At 40.1% G+C, this 24,164-nt stretch overlaps 2 protein-coding genes across 3 annotated transcripts in view; one reads left to right on the plus strand and one right to left on the minus strand.

Annotated features, from left to right (window-relative positions):
- The window catches only part of TEX10 (testis expressed 10), a 55,231-nt gene extending 43,719 nt beyond the window's left edge, over nt 1-11,512 (plus strand). For both annotated transcript variants that reach the window (XM_066560844.1, XM_066560853.1), the window contains exons 13-16: nt 6,654-6,734; nt 9,222-9,403; nt 10,386-10,596; nt 11,276-11,512. In XM_066560844.1, coding sequence (XP_066416941.1) covers nt 6,654-6,734; nt 9,222-9,403; nt 10,386-10,596; nt 11,276-11,389 — 588 coding nt within the window. In that variant the 3' untranslated portion in view covers nt 11,390-11,512. The remainder of the gene's footprint in view (nt 1-6,653; nt 6,735-9,221; nt 9,404-10,385; nt 10,597-11,275) is intronic.
- A 217-nt stretch (nt 11,513-11,729) lies between these two features.
- Nucleotides 11,730-24,164, minus strand: part of INVS (inversin) — an 81,331-nt gene continuing 68,896 nt past the window's right edge. The window contains exons 12-16 of the mRNA XM_066560831.1: nt 22,262-22,563; nt 20,127-20,934; nt 15,799-16,031; nt 14,747-14,827; nt 11,730-12,635 (exon numbers count right to left, since the gene is read on the minus strand). Coding sequence (XP_066416928.1) covers nt 12,520-12,635; nt 14,747-14,827; nt 15,799-16,031; nt 20,127-20,934; nt 22,262-22,563 — 1,540 coding nt within the window. The 3' untranslated portion in view covers nt 11,730-12,519. The remainder of the gene's footprint in view (nt 12,636-14,746; nt 14,828-15,798; nt 16,032-20,126; nt 20,935-22,261; nt 22,564-24,164) is intronic.

The following is a 24,164-nucleotide window of genomic DNA, read 5'->3' on the forward strand; positions in this document are numbered from 1 at the left end:
CTGCAAGGATGTTTGTCTTGAGAAGTAAATGGTGGTATTGCAGTGCTGTAGCTTAATTTGAAGCAGAGATCAATGCTTTAAAAAAACTCTTAACATTTTTTTACAAGTTAGATTTTTGAATTGAACTTCCTAAAAGATTTCAGCTTATTGTCTTTATTGAGATTTACATGTCAAAGTTATGTGAGGGAGAAAAGGCAGCTGAGGGTAAATAAACTTCCTTCTAAATAAAATTCCTTCTAAACTAGGAATATAGTACAATTTTAATCTTTAAGAAAGACAAAAAAATCTATATAAGCCCATTAGTATTTAGTAAAGCTACATCTTATCCCAGCTTTAATATTTGGAGGTGAAAATAATTATTTTCTTGGAAAGTAATGCAAAGTCCAGAGAAATAGAAGGGAAAGAATTGAAGTAAAAAGAATGACCTAATAAAGCTCTTTTACAAAGGTCTCTTTCATAAGATATAAAATTTAAATCAAACAAAAAGCACCCAAACCAGTCCCCACCAGTAAAACACAAAGAGTAAAACACAAACTTCAAGAAAACCTAAGCTGATCTTCAGGCCAGTGCTCCATTGTATACCTGCATCATATACTTCCAGCATATCTTGTAACACCTGGGAGCTGGGAGCTCACTGCAGTGTTACTGCACATAACTAGCATGAATTTACAACTCCACAGGTACTGTGTACTGTGCTTTATATTCAAATCCTGGCTTGTGATACCTAACCCAAGTTTGCTTAGAAAGACAGGCTTTGTGGGACAAGAGCTAAGTGGTGGGTTTTCTGTGTTTTCAAGTTCTTTTTTCTGTAAAAGAGACAGGCAGGTGAATTTGGAGACTTCAACACATTCCTTTGACTGTCCTGCATGTAGTCAGATGAGGAGGCATCCAGAGGAGGAGCAATTGGCTGTGATGACATTTCATAGCTGTGAGGAAGCTGCAGAGCCTTGAAAGAAGGGCATATTTATGGCTGCAAGAGGATGAAACAAAAGCTGTTTTGTGGTTTCCTTTCTTTGAATTTTGTTAATAAGATGGCTCTGAGAAGAGAACCTGACCTGTGTTGTTCTTCAGGTATGGCTTTGTGTACCCTTGGATGGCACACTGGCTGTTGAGTAAAACCATGGTTTTGCTAATAGCAGTGTTTTCAGAAATGCCCCTCACTTAGAGAACCAGGGTGATTTGTCTCTAGCCCTCCCTGCCTTGTAGCACCAAATCTTGCTGGTACCCAGACTTGAACACATGATCAAGTTGTTGCACAGGAGGTGAGCTGTGGTGCTTGCCATTCAGGTATTTGTGTCCAGTGGCAAATAAAGATAACTTCACTTAGTTTAATTGATTCTCAAATATAGATTTTGTATCAGACCCTGTGTCACAGCCAAGGAGCCTGCAGCCAGGCAAGCATCACAGTTAGCAGATGCTATGAGTTTGTGTGCTGCAGTTACACTGTGACCAGGACATGAACTGTGTGTCGTAATTCTTCTAAGTCTTTGGAAATACCAAGTCTCTATCAATATGTGGGACATCATATATGTTCTTAAACATCTATAATTCTTAAATAAGTTTTTGCATTCCCATTTTGCTACCCTGAATGTAAAATTATCCAGATAGTGTGGTTTTTTCCCTTGTTGCTCACCTGTGTAATGTTCTCCTGCAGACTCTGTTCCTCTTTTTGGCTGTTTCTTTTTTTAACTTAGGTTTTGTTTTCTTTTATTGTGAGTGTGTAGGGTTTTCATGTGGAGGTTTTTATGGGATTTTGTTAGGTTGTTTTTTTTTTCTGGAGTCAGTGAATCAGGAATATTTTTCATATCCACTCCTGTGAGCTTACCCAAGGCAGATAACAAAGATCTCTTGTTGTACGCAGCTTTCTCAACAACTCAGGGCACTGTTAATATTGCCCTGTCAAATCAATTTATTTCAGAAAGAGAAGCAGCACCTGTCAGGGGAGTACAGTGTCTGATAAGTGAGAGTGCTTCGGGGGAGCTGGCCAAGCTTCAGAAGCCAAGCTTCATTGCCTGCCCCATCACCTGAAAACTTCTCGTTTTCTACGCTCTGCACTAACATGTTACACTGGATACAGTCCTGCTCCAAACAGGCATTTCACAAGGGCTGGGGAATTCACTGCAGAACAGTCTGTTACATTTTAGTTATCCATGTCTGAGGTCCATGTCAATGGGAGTTGAAAGATATATTTTAAAGTTCACCTTAGGTTATAGTATCTGCTGTGTGCCAACTTTCTTTTTCTAAAAAAATCATTTCTCAGGGAGTCTGAACTGCCTTTGGTTTGACTCCACACAGTGGCATGCTAAAATACTCCATCCATTATCATTCCTTCTTGCTTGGGTTCCTCTCTGTGCTCCTGCTTGTGTGTGTCTTCAGAGGAAGGCGAGTCTTTTTCTTTGAAAAAAGAGTACTTTGCAGCATGACTAAACTTGAAATAATACAAAAAATTTCTCTGGACAGTTACTGATTATTAGTTGTTTCCTTGAGACTTTGAATCAGTATTCTGTTGTGTCACAGGAAGCATTGAGGGAGTTGGAGCAGTTCAATAATGAACAAAACATTAGTGTCGGTTCATCAGGTGTGCTTGTTCCTGTTCCATGAGGGCTCACACTGAGCCTGGGCTTCCTTGGCTCATCCCAACTCTGTCTTCTGAAGGCAAGAGCATCTTAGAGATGAACAACATGAAACTGATGAATTCCTCTGATTCTGCATTAGAGCTGTGAAAAGCCTATGTGGGATTGCATTGTCAGTCAGGGGGGCTGTCAGTGGCAAAAATGCTTTTAACTCATCCAGTTGAAATAAAATACTCTATGGTGTCAGGATCTCCAAAAAACCTGGGTCAGGCTGTGCTTCTGAGGGGCCTTTTCAGCCTTTTTTGTTTGTTTGATTTGTTTGGGGCTGTTTGTTTTGTTTTGTGGTGTTTTTTTGTTGTTGTTTTTGTGGTTGGCTGCTGTTGCAGTTTGTCTTCAGTGTGGCAGGCAAGGAGGCCCCTGTAGCAATGACTTCCCCAAGCACCAGTAGGGAACCTGCTGCTGCAGCTGTGTGGCTCGTGATACTTGGGCTTGTCTGATCAATAGGGTTTGGTTTGAAAATCTGCCAGTGGATTACAGGGCCTGTAGCATTTGCTGCATAATGATAACAGATAATCCCTGTGTTTAAGAGAATTCTTTTCTTTAGATTAATTTATTCAAGTGAATATTCAAACAAAATCAAAAAGAAAAGAAAAAAAACACCCCAATAAAATGTCTAAGCCTAAGCCAAACCTGTTATAAAATACTTGCCTCAAAAAGAAAAAACCCACCCCTCCCTGATCAAAAATGCCTGTTCTCAGTCCATTCACTTCAGGATTGCTCTGAAACGAAACTACTCTGGCTTTGGTCCAAAATCAATCTATGAATGTGCCAAAAATGTGATAAATGTTAATCAAATGTAATGTAATGAATCAGCTGTGACATTTTATTATGGAAATTAAAAATCATGCAAAACCTTGCCTAAGGAAAATAAATTGTCAGGGAAAATACTAATTTTCATGTGATAATTAAGTTTTCTTTTCCTTTCATTTCCATGTCTAAAAATGTTTCAGTTACACTTTTTATAACAGGCATTTGGTATGAAAGCCATTTCAAGCAGGATTTAATTTATGGAATTGAAAAGAATTGCCTCTCCCACTTAATTGTAGGAAAACAGAAGTGATGTAGGGAATGGTGGTGCTGTTTTGAGGGTCCAAAAGATCTAATAGATTGAAAAAATCCACCTGCACTTTACCACAGCCTTTCTAAGGAATTATGCTGCTGTCCAGTAGTGCCTGTTTTCCTTGTCAATTGGGGAAGAGTCTATGCCATGAGGGCATATTGTACCTGTAATGAAATGCTCCTACAACTTGTCCTCTCAGGGAGAGCCTCAGTGAATGGTGGGCTTTTTCCAGGGACATAGTCCTAAGTGTGAAATATTAATAATGAAACTGTATTTTGTTGGGTGGGCCTGGTGGATTTGCCCTCAAGGTCTTTAATTTGTGGGTCTGTACTGAATCAAAAGGGATCTCTCTGGCAGACGGTGTCTGGTGTGATGTGCTCACAAGCACATGGCAAACCCCTTTGTGAAGTGCCCAAGCTCTGCCCTATGAGCAACAAATGTCTCCTGCATTTTCTCCTTTCATAATCATCCTTCCCAATTTCCATTTCATCTGTGTTCCCAGCCAGCCATGATCATTGTTATGTTTAGTTGTTGTTTGGTTACATTTGTTTTGGTGCAGCATTTTTCACCACTCTGTAAGTGACAGTAAGATCCCTTCTTGGGTGTCACTTTGCCAGCCCAGGCAGGTTCAGTTCTTTGCCTTGACAATGGTAAGACAGGATCTCTCTTGGTGCAGTTTTTCTGTCTGTTTTGGTTTGAATTTGCCTTTCCTGAAAATGTGTGGCTCCTACTTTGCACAGTATGTCAGAAATGGTCTAATTCTAAGTAAGATCTTACAGAGTAGTATTGGAGAGATGATCCTTATTCTATCTGAGCACTTCTGTTTGGATTATCTTTATTTTTACATCCTGAAGTAACATCTGACCATTTTGTGGTTGTATCAAAACCACTTGTGGTCAGCTGTTACAGAATTTCCTCCTTATTTCCAACTGGTAAAATTCATAGCTGCATACAGAAGTTTTTATCAGTCTCCAGGCATGTGACCCACCACTTTTTTTCACTGAATTTTTTCTGTAGCTGTTACTCATCAAACCTGGGTGATCTTTTCCATAGGTTAGTCCAGTCCTCCTGCCTCGGCAGGGTTTCTCAGCTTGGAGCTGTCACCCAACAGATTTCATCAGTGCAGCTTTACCTTTTGTGTAAGTGCTGCTCATTAAAATACCAGGTCAGATTGGTGTCACAATTTGTCCTTGACATGACAGTCCCCAGTAATAACCTCTGTTGCAGCTTCACTTTATTCCTTGACACTACTAATAACACAGATGTTTTGAGGGGATTTCTTGGGAATATTCCAGAGTACTTAATATTTTATCATTTTCAAATCGCAGTGGACAAAAGCCCTACTATATTTAGGATAGTGTACTCAGTTTTAATAATATTGTTTCATTATAAAATAAATGTACAGTAAATGTATTCAGTGCAAGAGTATCTATGAAATTGTTTTTTAAATAGTCCTGCTACTCAAATGAAACACTTGTACTACATCTGTGATACTGATTAACATGAGCAATGTCCTGACAGCCCAACAATGTTATGTGCCACTAGGCAGATGTGTTAAGGATCTCCTGAATTTGGCTGGCATAAGCAGGGCTAAAAACAGGTGTGGCATGTAATTTTGGAAAAAGCTGAGTGCACTTCTGTATCACCACAAATGGTGCCTCTTTGCCATTTCTGATTAAACTGCCACTGGCATCCACATTAGTTAAGGCTGAGTTTTCATACCACAGGACCTTGGGCTCATGGTTCTTTCCCTAACCTTTCTCATCCTCCAGCTGCAAATGTTGTGGACTATTATTTTTGACACAACACAGTTGATATGTTCTATTTTGTCATTATCTCGTTTGGGTGTCTTGACCTGCCAGATTCAAGTAAAGTCTCAAAACCAAAACACTATCACAGAATTTAATCCTTCAGGTCAGATCCTCCTGTGCAAGTTCTCTTTAGATTTTGAGTCATGAGGCATCTTAGAGAAATGCGTTTTGCTTAGTTAAAATATTTGTAAAACCTCACGGACTTGAATTCTCTCATCCTCCAAACATCTGATCTTGCTGTTCTCTGATTCCCTTAAGCACAAAGGGAAGATTCCATTCCTCACCTATTGGTTCTTCCATCTTCCTCGTCCACAGCAGGACATGACAATTGCTCATGGTCTGATAATGCACTTCTGCAGTGCATGGTGGCTTCTCCAGAGGCTTTAGTTGCCACTCTGGTGAGATAAGCAGTGAATGTGAACACAGAGAGGGCATCCAAGCTCTCCAACTTGTTTGTGAATCATTGGAATAGAGGGGAAGGAAAAGAGGAACAGAGAAAGCCATCTTCTGAGGACTGCAGTACAGCTTACCAGCAGTTCTACTGGAGCTCTGGTTTCTTTACCCTATTCAGGAGACAGAACATTTCATGGTAGTTTGCTAGTGCCTGCTTATACAAGCACCAGAAAGTTTTATGCAGTTTATAAAACAAAATTTTCCATTTTGTATCATTTTTGACAGTGACATTTTTGGCACTGAAAAGGAAAATATGTTGAAAATGGATCTTTGCTACAGTTTTCTTTCTTGTATTACTTTACTGTTTCACTGTGACCCCTCTGTTTCATGCTTGATACAGTTATTTGGGAGGTTGTTTTCTGAAATTCTTCAGCTCCGAGGAAAGGCATTTGGAGGCTTGGTGTGGCAGTCTAGCTTGATAGAACATTTTTGGCCTTCTATCGCACAGATAGAATGCAGAGAGCCTTTCCCAAAAAACCTAATGGTTTTTTGGGAAAGACCATCATCTCTTTAAGCACAGAACAATTTATGTTGACAATGCTACTCTTTTCCACTGGAAAGAATCAGTACTTTGAGACAAAGCTGCTGCGTATCCCTGTAGGTTCTTTGATTTAGGTCTGTCAGCAAAGTATGACTGCACAGTGATTGCTGGTTGCATTTGGAGTGCTTAAATATAACTTTGTTTTATTAAAATAGGTGATCTGTCACAGCTTGTCCACTATACCTTCACAAAGTCAGTGTTTTGACATTCTCCAGACTGGCATCTGTAAATATCTGGTAAGTACCATTTTGTCTTCTATGTTAAAACTTTCTTGTGAAATTTGCTAGCAGTCTCATTAATCCTCAAATCCACTTATCCTATGTATTTAATGTATAATTTCAGTACTTGAAAAAGCTTTAAACAAGATTTGGGGGCGTTTAAAAAATACGTAATAACTGTTGGTATCTAAACTTATATGGGTCATTTTGCTCAGATTTGTGAATACTTGAGTTTGTCTTCAAGGCAGTTTGTCCATAAATAAAACACTTCTGGGTTTGGTTTGCTTTTCAAAAGAGCAACCAGCAGCTTTAGATGAGGTTTTTTACTTCATCTATGTATGTAAGTATCTAAAAAATGCCAAGGTGATGGATGCCATGTTCTTTGTGGTGCTGAGCAATAGGACAAGAGGCAACAGGCAGAAATTGATGCTCAGGAAGCTCCTCTTGAACATGAGGAAGAACTTCTTTACTGTGTGGTTGACTCTGCCCTGAACAGATGGCCCACAGGTGATGTGGAGTCTCCCTCACTGGAGATACTCAGGAACTGTATGGACACAATCCTGTGCTGTGTGCTTTGGGATGACCCTGCTTGAGCAGAGCAGGGAGATTGGGCCAGATGACCACTCTGGTCCCAACTGACCCAATCTGTGGGTTTTACAGCCTGTCTTCTAATCCTGAACATGCCTGAGCTGAAGATGAGGATGGCAAAGCCAGAGCTGGGTAACAGAATGGTCAGGGACAGAATCTGCAGTTCCCTGTGATGCTGCCTGATGAGAGGGGGGATCACAAGGTCTGCTTCTGCCCTGCTGTCAGGGTGGTTCTGTAATCTACCCAGTGTCTGCCATTCTCTGCTTGGAGCCATACTGAGAAGTTACTAGACCAAAGCTTCTGTAGGGAGTAGCTTACCTATAACCATAGTCTGGATTTTTAGGGGTGGATGCTGACTTAAATCAGCTTTTAAAAAGGGTATATGTTCTACTGCCCTGTCCCTTTGAGAGCAAACCATTAAATGGGGTTTTATGGTTGGCAAGGCTGCTGCCCAAGGTCTCCAATTGGCTGCTGACACCTCTCAGGGAGCAAAGGCACCACAGAGGCAACATCCTATATGAGAACTTATCTGAGCAGCCTCATCCACTGGACTTGCATAAATTGAAATGTCTCTGTTCCTGTCATCTTTCAGACTGGCTGACCAGCACATTCCATCAGTAGTGTTGGCTCAGCTGTCTTCAGGATGGTTCTGTTTATCCATCTAGATCGCTGCCATTATTTCTTACTTACAGTTGATCAGGAAGAATGTTACTCATTTTAATTGTTTGGTGCCTCAGTGTCCTGTAGTATTCAGCAGGGTCGTGCTGACAGCTGCAGTCCCACCTTTTGTCAGGCAAATGACCATCATCATCCTCCTCCTGCCTCTCCACCTGACTGGCACAGGTCAGCCTGGGACAGCAATCTGTGCTCGTGGCCTTGAAATACACCCAGTGTCTTAGGCTGGAAGGATTTAAAATTTCAACTCATAGTTGTTCTGTATCTCTTACCTCTCACAAGTAATGGTATGAATGAAACACATTTCACATTTCTGTAGCTTGTACTTTATTGATCTTTTTTCTAAACATTTCTGAAAGAAACAGCTGACCTTGTTAAGTGAACCAATTCACTCAGACAGCTTAAAACAGTGTACTTGCAGGTGAGCAAATTAGACTACTCTCAAATTCCTTAAATAGTTCTTTAAAGGTAAATGGTGCCACACTAGCAGTGCATGATTTTTTTTATGGCTTTACAAGACAAAAATCTAGGGTACTTACTCCATAGTACTTCAAAATTTAAACTGCTTTCTAATTCACTGCCTCTACAAAAACCAAGATTTTTTTTCTAAATTATTTATCATGCCTATAAAATCCTTACTGAACATGATGTTCTCTCTTTAACAACAGCAGAGCATCACCCCACTTTGGGCTCACCATATATTTCATTAGCTTTGATTAACCTTGGTTCATAAAGCTCCTGTTGGGCTTCAGAGGAGACTCACCCTGGTGAAAATCCAGTAGAGGCTTTCCTTTCTGAAGCATAAATCAGAGTTTCCTTCTACCTCAGTGACTGCTCACTGCCATTTCAAGACTCAGAAAGCCTTCCCAGTCCCATGATATATGCTTAAAAGGAAAGACCTGTTCTGCCCAGAAGATTGTTTGTGCCCGCACTGTCATTCAGAGCAAGGCTCAAAGCAGTGCTGTATTTTGCAAATATGTTTGAGATGAATGTTTGTTTAGAAGGCATGGAATGAAGATGTCAATTTAACCTTCTGTTGGTATGGGTGTCAATTTATTGGGAAAGCAGGGATTTGAAAAAAGGCAGTGGTCTGTAGAGTTTGAACAGAAACAAAGTAATAGGTGTCGCCACCTATTAGGAAAGCTCTAAGTTTGTTTGTATCCCAGCAAAAAATCTTCTGTATAAAGTGATGAATTTGGGTTGTTGATTTTTCTTTTTTTTTTTGGTCTTGTTTTAATACAGGTTGGATTGGTTGTAATACCTGATAGCACAGCTGGATCTGTTCTATGTGCCATAAATAAGCTCTTGGATCAAGCCTGCATCATAAGTGAAAACCTGCACAGGTTCTTGGCCTCTTGTTGTTACAGTCTTCTGTACTTTCTGCTAACTATAGACAGAGAGGAGGCAGAACATTTACAGAAAAGGTAAAGCTGCTCTTCTTACCACCTTGTCTCTATCTTTGCAGCCACAAGTATTTAGAGATATGAAATGAAAGGATACCATCCCCCTCCCCCCAGAGTTTTTTTTTCCTGTCTCTCTTTTGCTTACTTCAAATCAGTACTTAGATTTAAGAAAAATACCCGCAAAGTTACCAGGAATTACTTAAAACAGTAACTGAAGAAGGTTTCATCTCCAATTGTTCTACTTGGATGTCAAAACCATCCTGATTTTGTAAAGTTGGATATTTATACCTTAATCTTTGACCTTAGCTTCATCAGATACATTGAAAAGCACGATGTATAGGATTTGGCTTTATGAATACGTCCTCTTAACTGATCAGATGTTTTAGTTTTAAAACTTCTTAGGCATCATTACATAGACTGCAAAGCCATTTGATTTAAAAAACCCAAAAGCTACAGATAACGAGTTCAAATAAATTCACCTGAAATGCAGGACTGTCTTTAAACAGGTCAAACTTTTCCATATACAGAAAAGTTGTTAAAAGCTTCCTGAAAATTCAAAGCCCAAGTCCTTCTTCTCTTACTGTATTTAATGATTTGCATATCACAAAGAGCTGAGTCCATTATTTAACTTCTTTATGAATCTTAAACAAAGATTCAGGTGTACCTGAAAAGTGACTGAAACAAAAACCTCTTCACAGCTGCATGAAGCAGAAATTGCACTGCATGACAGATTAAGCAACAGGACAGGGTTAAGGTTCCAGGATTAAGCTTCCAGGACAGGGCTTTAATTTTTTTCCAGTGCTGTACAAAATTCTGGAATATTTTCAAGTTTGGCATTTTCTGGTACAGATTTTCTGCTTTGCCACTAATTCTGGTGAACGCAGCTGGTGTGATTGGATCCACAGAAGCAGCTTTCCTTGTACAGCCATGCGGCCAGTTCACAGAATCGTCCTTGAACTGTGTGTCCTCAGTCATTTCAGTTTTGATTATCTTTCCCTCCCAGGGACATGCTGTGGAGATCATGCATCTCTGCATTAGCACTCCTGCCACGGCTGCTGAGGCTGATGCTGCAAAGCCTGCAAGTCAGCAGGATCTGCCGGGAAGAGCTGCCCGTTGTTGCTCAGCTGCTGCGCCTGCTCATGCAGCACGGGCAGCTCAGGAGCCATATGATCACTAACGAGTTTCTGGTGCAGCAGATCATCAAGGACATCATGGTATGAAACTCCTTCTTGTTTCCCAGACACCACATGTATGTTGTGTTCATTTTTAAAAATCATTGCAAACGGTCAAGAAGAGCTGTTTGCAAACAGTGGTGGTGAAAGCAGATGTAAGGCATTATGGTGAATGTGTTCTCTAACCTGCAGGTTAGGAGGGGATTGTTTCTCTTTAGTGTTGAAAATGCCACAACCAGTTGTTGTGCTGTTCTGCTGTAGGTGGACTGCATTTGTATTTGCTGGGTTTTTTAAGCCACCGACATAATCCTGAGAAGAGGGAATTCCTGGGCTGGGCTGGTCTGGTCTGTTGGTAGCAGTTTTCCTTAGACTGGGCAGGGGCACTCTCCTGCACTGGTAGCACCATGCTCATTTGCATTTTGATTGCCTATAAATTGCAGAATTGCAAAGTAAGTGAGCCATTCTAATTAAGAGTAAGGAAAGCACATCTGGTGCTAACTCACACACTTGGTAATGCAATGACTTAGTGTACCCAGTTGTAACACTTTATTATTTGGGCTTTAACAGACACATCATGTTGAAATGTGTAAAAGAGAAGAACACTGTCACTGTGTGCAGGGGAACAGGGCTATCTTGTACCTTTAACAGTGCACCTGATTATCTGCAAAAACAAAGGCAAGTTTTGCAAGTACTTGAGTTTTACCTTTTTTCTCCTTTTTAGACACTGAAGAGTGGTGAAGTTCAGGAGCAGTGGCTCACAGACCTCCATTACTGTTTCAACATCTACCTTGCCTCTCATCCCCAGACACCTGGCCCTATAAACACAGTATATTGAAGAGGTCAAACTGCATTTATTGTAAAGCATTTACTTCTATTTAGTTTTGAATGGAAGATGTTGGAACAAAGCTTGTCAATTTTTTTGTAAGTGAAACAATAAAAATTTTACAGAGAACTACAATACCTCTATTGCCTTTTTTTTTTCCAAGCAAGGTAGATCTTAGTGGAAAGCGTTTTAGTAAAATGTGAGGGGTGTTGAAGCCAATCCAGTCCTTGATGCTGAAGAGCTTGCAGAGAAACAGACTTCAACTGACTGCTCATCTATTATTTTGAAACATCACATTATTAAAAAAACAATAGAAAAATATTAAGTAGAAAAACATTAGAAAACAATATGCTTTAGAGTAACATATTTTATTTTTGCTGAGTTCATATTTTTAAATACTTTGTGCAAGGTAAATACTGTACACTGTGGCAGCTCTAAAGCTTTACAAGAACTTTTTTTTTCTCTACAGTAGGGCCCATCTTTTCTTGCTTCTCTATTTAATGCACATAGAAAATGAGTTATTTAAAAAAATGGTGATAATTTCAAAGGGTAGAAAACACAGCCCTAATAGTTTCCATAGGTTGTGAAAGCAATTTCTTTAGTGTTTTATGTCAACATGTCTACATTTCCTTCCAAATCCATAGTTAGCTAAGGAACAATTTTTTCTTTAGTGGAGAAGTGGAGCATGAAGGCTGTTCTTCCATTCCTGCTTGGATTTTGGAATTAATTTAATGAACTTGAGGTAAAATTGAACATTGGTCTCTCAGAACTGTAGTATCTTTAGTACAGTTTCCCTCTTTTTTGAAACGCTGTTTGATAAACACATTAAAAATTCCTACTTTTTGCAATGGAAAGCTTTGATTGCCTCTGCAGTGTTATTGCAATACTGGGCATAGTGCTTCATTTTCTGTCTTCAAATGCAATTCAGATTTCATCCTGTGTTGATAAAGAAATTAACAGTTGCATTTAAAAAACAGTTTGTACACAAAATGAGTCCAGCTCTTTAGCAGTCTGCCTGGCATGTAATGCTGTGATAATACAAAACTGAAAATGTTCAAGTTTAATACATCATAGATGGCTTATACATTATGAAAGATAACAGCTGTACCAGAATAGATTTTAAATTCCAAACATTGTTTTGCTTAATGCTTCGGTCTTGTATTTTTTGGTTTTGCAGCAGTGGTTGGTCTCATGTTGTATGAAAATTGCCTTGATTTTCCCATATTCTCCAACAAATTAACACACTGTAAGTTGCTCACTGTAAAAAAACAAAATAGTTTTGATGAGTAACCCTAGTGGGTAAAAAGCAGCTTCATCTACACTATGTTCTAGATTTCATAAGCAGCAAATCTGCTGGGAGCAGAAAATGCCTTTTTCCTGGCATCTCACTGCTGATTGTCTCCCAGTGGAGTTTGGTCTCTGCAGCACTGGGTAGAGCTTGTGTGGAACACTGATGATGCTGCTGCTGCCTGTGGGACTTCAGCAGCCTCTCATGGGCGCAGTGAGGTTCACCCCCATAAATGAATCTAGGGCTCCAGACTAACACTATATACTCTTGGCTGAATTTGCTGAAGAGCAGAAAGAGATAGTGTTGAGCAATCTTTAGCAACATGAGGCTCTTTCTAGAAAGTCAGGGAAACTAGTCCAGGGGCTAAAGTGAGTACTCAGAATTGCTCATGCAATGTTTTTTTATGTCCTGTAATGTGCTACAAATAATACACGTGTTTTCCTTCCCCAGGTTTGTAAAGATTAGCTGCAAACATTTCAGTGCTTTATTCCAAGCTGGAATGGGATAAAGGGTCATCCCAAGTGCAAATCCAAATGTTTCATTGAGGGTGTGAACTCAGCACATCTTAAGGACATCTTTCTAATGCCAAGAGTTGCAAAACCTGCTCCTTTGCGACTCTGAACACACTTTGATGTCCACAGTGAAGCAAAGAACCAGGCTGTCTGGTTCTGCTGCAGAGCACCTCTTTTAAGTGCAACTTGCTGAACTGCCAAAAGGAATCTATTTTATTTTAAAAAGCCAAACAAACTAGAAAAAGAACAAATTTCAAGTTCTGAAATGTTTTAATGGTAACAATCTTAAAGGGCCTATTTGCCAGAATATTCCAAAGCACTCACCCCATGCCTTTATAACCCATCCCTTTTCTACCTGTCACCCTTTACTGAACATTTCCTTTGCACATCCTCTGTGTACCCCCCTTTCCAAAGTGTTTGACTGAGTTGGGTGTCAATCTCCATCACAGATTTGTCACTGCATGCCTCTTCCATGAGCTCTCTGAACATTAAAACTCAGGCTGACAGTCAGCCTTCACCTTGCCAGATGTACCTGCTGCAAGGGAAGAGTGAAACTGAGCAGTCCATTCTGACCTACTCCAGGCACCTACGTCAGAAACGGAGCATCTGGCATTAGCCACTGACAGCTCTGAACTTTTCCAACAAACGTAATGTTGTCATGCACAAAGGCAGGCAGATGAAAAACATGTTATTGTCTTTTAAGTAAGGGCTAAAGTTCCCTGAGCTCCTATTAGGTGAATAAAAGTAGGTAGTGTTCTAAAGGAACTGGGCAGAGTTCCTATCACTAACCTATTCGTCACCAAGTTATGAAAGCAAAGGCCACTCCAGCCTCAAGAGAAAGCCTTTTTATTTCAGAAGACAGGGAAATCTGTTGTCATGAAAAGTTAAACAAAAAGAGCTAAAAGCTCTTTTAAAATTTAGATTTGTATCTGCATGAAGAGTGGCAATCAAACACCTGTCTGGTCGTGCCTCTTAATTAAAACAGTTCCCAGACACTGAAAGAAAAAGCCCTCTTGTCTCTTCTTAGTGAAGCAGAAATTCACCTACAGTTTTAACAAACTCAAGGATAGGTCCACTGTCAGATTTCCTTCTGACTTCAGAGTGGTGTTAAACTACTTGGAAAATATATTTTACTTTCCTTTACAAATTACCTGAACTTCTGCCTCCTTGAAGCAGTTGCTGTGTTCCCATCTAGCTGTGGCCTGTGTGACTGAGGTGTGGCACAGCCAGGAACACCAAATGCCCAGCAGGGCACTAAACCTTCACGTGGTGAAGCACCAACATTACCACAGCTCCCAGCCCCAAGTAAGTCCATCATACACTTTAAAAAGTCTGACAAATGGCATTTAGTAAAGAAGTTTTTCATCCAGATCACTCAAGGATAGAAGTGCAGTGCTTAGTTAAGCCCAAAAGTGGTGAAAGAAGGAGTGTGCAATCACAAACAGTTTGCCAGTAGTTATGCATTTTGATAAGACAGCCCAGTTCTTAAGCAGATTGATTTCTTATCTAAGGAGAAACCAATCTCAGGTATGTAAACATCAAAGTATTCTTAAAATGGATGTGTCCTACCTGAGACCAGCTGCACGTCAGAAAGTTTCAGCTTAGGAGGAGATCTTGTTGACTGACACACTTTGCCTTCCTGAGAATGCCCTTTAACAAACAATGTGAACAGCTCTGTGTTTATCACATAGACATGTGGTTGTGCATAGCTACAAACTATTTCAGTAAGCTACAGCATTATTTTATCCTAAAAATTACTCTCATTTTTTATGGGGAAACTCATGAGACATTCCATATGACAGAAAATTGTTGACAACCACAACTGAAACTTAACAAATGTTAAAATACATCTTGCTATAAAAAAAAAAGTTGCCTTAAAAAAAAAAAGGAAAATAAATTTATTAGCTTTATTTATTTTATCCTTTTTGGTTCTCAAAGCTACAGAGCCATGCTAGAAGTGACTTACCACCTGTTAAAGTACATATGGTTAGCATATCCTTACTCCATCAGTGATCCACTCTGTAAAGGAACTCAACGTCTAGAAGCAACACTTTTCCTCTACCTTTTCTTGCAGATGCATTCCTTTGCATGTGCACGTTCAGGCACAGTGCAAAGCAGTGCAAAATTATAAAAGACAATCTTGCTCTTGCCATAAAGACTACATCTTCATACAGGAAAGTTATCAACATGGAACATATTCTTCGTATGAAAATATTTTTAAAACAGTACAAAACAAACAAACAATCAAGTTTAAAACAATGCTTTAACAAACCAAACCATGATCCAGACAGCCAGCTATCCCCAGCTTAACTGCTCTGGTCTCTTTCCTCATTGATATATGTGAGCAGCTCTGGCAACGGAATTATTTGATTGCTCAAGACCTGTGCTGAAATAATGCTGTGTGGGGATTCAAACAGCTTTAGCTGCAGCCATTTTAAATCACTGAGTTGTTTGGTTTATTTAACCTGAAATAGAAATACAATTGCCCAGAACACATGAGACTAATTTTTATAAATAGCTGAAATTCTTAACAATTAGATAAGAAGTGCATAGATGAATACATTCTGTTATAAAAACAAAAGCATAGTTATACAAATAAATTATAGTGAAAAGAAAATTACCATATATCTGCTTTAGGATGGACTGCTTGCTGGTTTTTATGGCTGAGCTGGTTTTGTTTACAGATTTCAGATTTTTACATGAAGGAACTGATTTCAGAGGGCTATGGTTCAGCTGCTTCTTCCAAGCAACCTGAATGAAGAAGGCAGCTGCCTCTTGTCTCCATTTGTCTTCGTCTTCCTTGCAGTGCCGCTTAGCACTCAGGAGCTGAAACAACTCCTGTCTTAGCTGGTAACTAGAGAGCAGAAAAGAGAAGAGCACTTGTTTTAGGTGACCTGTTTTAACTTCCGTGCTTTCCATGCATCAGTTCACATGGTGGATTACATGAGTAACTGGGAAAACAGAACTCCCACTGATGTGCTAAGTCACTTGGATGAGAAATGTTTGTTCAGAAGAAAAAGTAGGAGTTGGGTTCAATTTTGGATGCATCCATTATTTCACACAGTTAGTAAAGATCTGGCATAACAGGTATCAAAAGTTACAGTGCTTCAACATCAGCTGATCAGCTGCTTTATAAATAGAAAATCATCAGAAGACAAAACTATAAATATTTATGGTAACAGTATAATCAGCACCGCTTCCACTTTTTCACCATATTCAAAGCTTAGTAACACCAAACTTTCTCGTGTGCCTTAGCACCTCATGTCCTCAGTCAATCAGTGCAAGAGACAAACCAAATCTGCCTCCTGTGGGTTCCACTGCACATTTCCTCTACAGAAAACTGAGCTGCTCTCCACCCCTCCTCTGAAGATGCTCCCCTCGCCTTGTTTTCAGCAATCTGTGTTCTTTCCCTTCCCTTGAAAGGCTCCCTGTCTTCTGACCCAAGCTTGCCCCAGTTGCTTTGATCTTGCACACAGTCACATTCCTCTGTGAGTGGCAGCAGCAGATTATGTGTCCCTCACACTCTGGTGGCAAATGGCACCGGCAGCAAGGAGCTGTTTGGGGATTTTTCCGCTGGAATCGGACGTAAGCGTTCAATCGGATATCGGCGTTTCACGCTCACAAGTCAATTAACTGGCTTAGCAATTAACTCTGAATCCTCCCAGTACAAACCTGTCACAAATGAGCATTGAGTAACACTTGTAAAATATTAATTATAAGTGTTTGGTAACAGGCCAAAACACATTGATCATCATCCCCTCTGGCATTCGAAAGGGCTTCTGCTGGATGCCCGGTAAAGCAAAGGAGAAAGGAGAGAGAAAGAGGTGATTTTTTCTGTTGCTCCCTCCGCAACAAGTTCTAAATTAAAACAAAAGACAACAAGCCAAATACAAATTGTTTAAATATATGTTCTAAGCCAATGAGCTACATAATTCAAACAAAGCAGCAGCCATACACAAAAAATGAGTACATAAAAGCACACTAGAATGCCAAATGGGGATGATATGCTCCATTACAGCCCAAATAATTTTAAACTTCCAATAAACTTAGTAAATTACCTCTGTGAAATTTGCTGGGTGAGACAAATGTATTTAATCTTAATTTAGTGAAGCTTCAGAATTCAGGCATGTACTGTTATGCAGCTCATTGAAGTACATAAATGCAGGCAGCAACTGCATCTTGTCAGGGCCTGCAAGTTGTGAAGCATGGTATGAATTCAGAACAGGAGTATTATTGAGACAGAGGGAAAAAATGATCCAGTCTTAAATAATATGCCACTTTTAACTTTTCAACACGGTAAGAGAGGAAAAGAAAGTGAAGAGAGAGCACAGTTGCAGTGACTTGCTAACATAACTTGAGCTAAGGATGGGTTAAGTGAATACTTAACTGCAGAAAAAACAATTGGGGAACTGTTTTATACTGGAGCAGAAAAGAATACTAAGCTACTCTCTTGGAATTCAGTAATTACTGCCAGATGCCTTTGCTGATACGTGAAATGACCCATTCACAGTCACTGCACCTTTGCACCCAGCTGAGATTTCAAGTTTGCAGAGAACTTCTGGTAGTTTTTAGCAACAAGAAAATGACTGTGAGGCTCTGACAGTGAAAGATGTAGGCAGTTATCTGTACAGCAAGTGCTCTATATTGTTTTAATTCAGCTCTCTCCTAACAGATCATTCTGATCCTAGTGAGAAAAAAGGAGAATGGGACCAAGTTTGATACAACATGAATCTGACATGGCGCCTTAAAATATACCTGATGCTTAGTCAACAAAAGTACTGCATATAAAAGAAAAGTGGAATATCCACGTGGAGAACAACAAAGCTGGCAAGTGGTATTCTCACTCCTTGTTACAGAAGCTCTAATCTTAAAAACCACTGCTGGCCAAAGTATGCACACAGCAATAATATATTTTAAAAATACAGCTTGACTCCAGCGGGAGAACAACAGTGACAGCAACCAACTTATTCCAGCTTCTGTCGGCGTCCTGTGGGCCCTGGAGCATGGTACAGGCCCTGGTGCCCCCCAGGAGAGAGCACAGACACAGAATCTGTAAGCCTCACTGAGCAGGATAAGCAATTAACCTTTGGCAAGCCACACACCTTAGAATATACACTTTTGAGAAGTACATTTATAAAGTTTGCAGATTTGGGAATTGAAACATTCTCCTGAGACTGGCAAGTATAAGACACTTAAGTAGACCAGTACCACTCTCCTGTTGTGTTTGCCTTCAATAAGTAAATCAAGACTATAAAATTTTCAGAGTGAGACAAATGCATTTAGTTCTAATTTAGAGAAATTCCAGAACTCAAGCATGTACTTCTACATGTTTCTAACACAGAATTACACAATAACATTGTATAATTTTACTGCTGTCTACTAGTACATGTTATTTACCATGTGCAAGTTTGGAGGAAAAGCAAACACAGGACTGTGGAAGAACTGCCAAACTAATGTCTCCTGCAGCTTTGCAGAATTTAAGATCTTTGTTAGTGCACTATGAGTTCTTGCAAACAGAAGAAAGATATTTACTTTTCACTATTAAGTATTTAAATAACAAATGTATTTAAATAACAAATGTAACTTAAACAATCTTTAATCCCCACAATATCCAAAATGCAAAGGGTTAGTAAGTGCATGCACTTCTTGGAGAGAACACACACCATCCCTGCTTCAGCAGGTGCACAGTTTGGAAAGGCCTATCCAAAATCTGTGAAGTAGTAGTGAATGGAATGCAGATTTCTGTGCAGGTAAGGCAGCTTAATGCATGGCTTTGGATCCCAGTTCTTGTAGGGAAATTTGCACTCACTACACATGGTTCTGCTTTGTCTTAGAGCCACAGCAAGTGCCTGCCCCTCTGTAATAGAGGATTTTAAACTAGTGTTGAGAGAAAGCAGCAGAGCCAGCAGCAGCATCACTTGCAGATACACTCTCCTAACCTACTCCTGGCTTCCTTTAGCTTTTGATATCTGAGTGATCTGAACCCATAAGACAGGAACTTGGGATCTACGTCAGAAAAGAAGGCCAAGGAGCAAGCAGCAGAGAGAGCAGAAGTGGTGGAACCCTGGAAAAAAAAGTGGCTGCTTTGCCTCACAGTTCAGAGGAATATGGTGTGAAGTCACAGAACCACAGAGTGGTTTGGGTTGGAAGGGATTTTTAAAGACCATCTCCTCCACCCTCCCTGCCATAGCCAGGGACATGTTCAACTCAGAGTCCCTCAGAGAAACTGTTAAACTCAGTGAGAGACCAGGAAAAAATATTAGTAAACATATGCAATTTATAGTTTTCAGCATCCAGTAAAATCAAAGAAAGTTTAAAAAAAGCCAAGAAATAAGAATAATTTGCATATTATATACTTCCCTTACATACTCTTCCTGCCTGTTTTGATAAGAAACTAAATATTCAGGAGCATGTACTTGTAGAATGACTGCATTTCTGAGGCTGAAACTCACACATTCATGAAAGCAGGATAATGCTGTGGAAAGCATTTTTCTGTAGAGCTGTTGTTCCTGCTTAATCAAGGTATTCAAGCTACCTTCAAGTTTTGTCAATAAACACTCAAAGCTCCCAAACATTCTGTGGTTTGATTATCTGGTTAAATGTTAGGTCAGAGCACAATTTCAAGTACGTCACCGAACTCCAGGGTTAGGGAAATCCTGATGTGCACTCTCTAAAGAAATATCAGAGCTTGAAATAGAAGTTTAATGATTTCTCTGACTATTAAAAGTCATCACTTACCTTGCATTTTTTATGAACTTACTAATGTAATTCTACACCACTGGAACCCACTTCCCCTTGTGTGGAGAAAGATTATTGTGGAGAAAGATTATTAAATGCCTCGTTTAGCACTGGCAACATTGTAAGCAAAATAAAGCACATTGCCAACAAGCCTAGTTTCATTTACATCTACTTGTATCTCACTCTTTAGCCCCTGAAGCAGTCATCTTACCTTCTCCACGTCCTCTGTATGACTGTGGCAGCGTAGTTCTTCTTCCGAAAAAGCTCTTTCCTTTTTCTTTCTTTTTCTATGATCTGCATTCGAATCTCTAAAGGGATTAGTTCAATATTTGTACTTTGCCATGGAACAGAACATAATTGATCATCTGCATTCCTGGATCCAATTATGCCCGTTTTCTCCAAGTTCAAACCGTCATCAGAAGCAGAACATGCTATTGGGTTTCTTGGCACAGTCCTGGTAGTTTCTGCCTCAGCAGACAATAATGAAGAGGCCTTTTTTGCCATTTCATTGTTTCCCACTTTGACAGTTTGTTCTACAGTATGCAGGCTGTCATTTCTGCTGCTTACAAACACTGTTTTGGCACTTCCTGGTCTACTAGAACCAGCTGGTGAACATCTCTTATCATTCACCTCTTTATTTCTGGGTTTCTGCTGGTGCCTTTTGCCTTTGGAAGAAGCTTCACCCGGCTTTGAGTTTTGCGCCGTTCCACCGGTACAACCAACATCCCAGAAGAGCGCAGCCCTTCCTTCACCGTGGTCCCTCCTGCCAGAGGGAGGCTGACTTGGATCCTTCAGCTTCTCCCCAGCAGAGGCAGCCCTACAGGCAGGAGCAGAAAGCCTCCTGCTCCTCCTAGCACAGGCATCCGTTGTGTCGACAGCGTGTTCCTTGTGCTTCTCTCCATCCGGCTCCACAGCAGCTGCAACCTGAGGTTTCACTTCAACTTTTGTTCCCTCATTTGCTTTGCCACAGTGGAAATGGACACAGCTTGGCTTGCTTTTGAGATGTTTCCTCAGTGAATCTTTAGACAGAGAAATTGAAAACAAATTCAGTCTCTGACCCAGCAAAACATAATTTATGTCTCTGATTTTTTTGCTCAGTGACCTTTGGGGCACACTAGGATTCACTTAAATGAACAAAAAAATGCAAGCAGGAAGAATCAGAAGAGGACATGATTGCCTGTCACTGTAGAGTCATAAATGCCTTCATTTGCTTAATGTTGTACAAATGGTTTTCTTTCTAACATTATATTTGAGTTAGATGCCTGAAAAACTCCTGCTCTATCCACGATGTATCCTGGCACAGGATAACCCACTCACCCAGGAAGCCCAAAGCACTTGGCTTCTCAGCACTTCCCTTGACATCCTGCATGAAATTATCAAGTCCTTCCTATTTCTCCCTTGCTGCTGTGTGATCACTGCTTCTAAATACTCTGGTGAGGGTGACTTGGAAGCCAGAGTGGAGTGCAAAACTGAAAATTCCCCATCTTCCATCCACCTTCCATTCTGCTTGGAAATTAACAGGAGAATGAAAAAATAGACAAGAGAGGATGAAACATAACAGACAGGATGTTACAGGGTAGGTAGGAGGGAAAATGAAAAGAGAGAGATCTTTGATACACTGTCATTCCAGAAAATCATCTGGATCATCCATAATCTGACGAAATTATGCTGTATTTGTAATGCCTTTACAAGCTACCCTTTCGACTGGATAACCAGATCAGAAAATACCCAACAACTGAATCATGGTTTTCACAGCCCAAGGTGTCTAAGTTTATATTTAATTCCAATAAAATGACCAAAGAAGTCCATTAAGGTTTTGGTCACAAGAGGATTGATTAAAACACCTAATGAGAACTCACTGCACAACTTCATGGTTTGATCCTTGTTCCATCAACTTTCCTGGCATCACTTCAGTAGCAAAAAGAGAATGCATACCTAAAAAAGGCATAGCATTCTTTCAAACACCAGTTGGATGGAGTGAGAGGATAAATCCAGCGTAAAAACCAGAGCTACCATTTCTCCATTTACATTTTTCATGTGCACCACAGATATGTCAAATATCTCTAATCTTATTTTCTCTGAATGGTGCAACTAATAGAACAATTGCCCGCAGCCTATTTTCACATATTCTAGGTATTTTTATGGACATCATAAGACACTGTACTGGTGCTTTTCACTACTTCACCCAGAGTAAAAGAATCTGTATCTAACTCTACCCTGCTGCACAAATTGCTCAAGTGATGAAAGAATATGAAATCACAGAAGGACAAAATGGGTGCTATATATAAAATATCCCCAAGAAGTGGACAAAGCAGATAAACAGCACAATTTAAAAAGATCACAAACCTTGCCTGATCTTATGACCTCCACTCTGAGGCTCTGCCGACAGGCAGCTCTCCTTTGGGGTCCCTTTGTCATGACCAGCTTTAGGTGAACCTCTGCTGTTTCTCCCTGGCTGGATCTGTGAAGCATTGAGGGACAGAAGCCTCTTGCTCTGTGTGTCAGCTGCTTTGCTGGGTAACCTTGGGACACTGGTGGCCTTCTCCCGATTTGTGGGATTCTGTTGTACCTGAAACTTGCTTTGTTCCACGTTCTGCATCCCTTTCTGCAGTTTGGCTTCTTTCCTCTTGCTTTCCTCTTCACGTTTCCTGCAATTACAGCCCATGCCATAAGAATTTTGAAGATTAAATCTTGGGAGCACGTATCTAACTTGAACACACTCCTCTCTAAAAATCTGACGCTGCCACAACAAATCCTTGATTTGACATTTTTTGGTGAGAAAAGGACACATATTGCACTGAAATGTCTTAACTTGATCCAAAACAACAACTGACTTGCAGCTACAGCCTGATGAAGGTTAAGTCCCTGTCAGGCAGCTGCCCATTCAGTTTGCAGTTGTTTTGACTGATCTTAAAACACTCACTTATTGAAAACAACTAAATTTAGGAGGTTTTATAAATATACAAAAATTAAAAGCAGGATTTTAAAAAGAATCACAACACTAATAACTATGTTTGTAATTACTAATGAGCAATATTTTCAGGTGAGTAGTAATGCAATGCACTGTATTTGAAAAGCAAAAACATTTAACAAAAGACACAATATCTTTGAAAATTATTTTTTCGTACCTAAATGTGTCAGTTAGCACAGACAATTATAAACCAACTTTGAACTAGCTACCGGTACTAACTTGCTGCTATGTATTTTTCATTGGATAAATGGATAATTAATTTTACTGAAACATTACATGTCATTTAAATTACAAATACTGATAATATGAGATGTGAATTAAAAACTCGTGTGCACCTAGTATGCCAATTACATGGTAACATTTGGATTCCCAGTATTAAATAAGTCATGCATCTCTTAATGGAGTAGCCATAAAAGAGAATTTTGAACAATCTTACGAAAGGTGCATCCATTGAATAAAATTTTGCAGCCCATTTTGAAATATAGTGGGCTGTCATTGCACTTCATCTTTTAAATTCGTGCTCCTACCAAGCAGAATAAACCCAACTGCACCCGGCAAATGTTACATCCCTACTCCCACTGAACTCGTTTTTATAAATGAAGCCCTGGCTGCTGGATGAAGTGACACTTTTCCTGTTGGAACGGACAGGCGGTAAATGCCGTATCATGTAGCTGCCTGGTATTTTAACTTGCTTCCAGTGCTCCAACACAGTGTGCAGACTGTTGCCACATCACCTCCCAGCACGGCGTGTGACAGGTGAGTTATGCAGCACGCCAGCCCCGGATCCTGTGAGCGGTGTCACTGCCAGCGCGTGTCACTGCAGCGCGAGCTGCCAGCCAGGAGCCCGAACTTTATCTGTCAGTGCTATCTTATCAGCTATGCTCTGCAGGAGAAGCTGATTGAACTTTGCACCTGAAAAGCTGCTAATTGATCTAAAAAAATACACTCCTAGCAGCCTGGGATTCAGTATTCCCTCTGGCATGAAAAAAAAGTGGCTGCTTTCCATTAATATTGGCATTCCACAACCGGACTATGCGGGGATGTTGGGACTGTGTACAGTATGGATCTCACTGCCATTACTGTGCCATTTGAGCTGATAAATCAGATCTTGCTATTCACAGAATAGTAATTTTCTATTCTTCACCAGAATGGGCAGCCTGTTACCAATGTCCTCCATTCAGGGTATTAGAAAAGGAAGTGTGAGATGGGCTGTGTGATACACAATCAAGCTGGAGCGACCCGCACTCCTCTGATGGGCAGATCAACTCGAAACAGCAA

Source organism: Molothrus aeneus, chromosome 1, assembly GCF_037042795.1.
Source record: "Molothrus aeneus isolate 106 chromosome 1, BPBGC_Maene_1.0, whole genome shotgun sequence".
Taxonomy (NCBI): Eukaryota; Metazoa; Chordata; class Aves; order Passeriformes; family Icteridae; genus Molothrus; species Molothrus aeneus.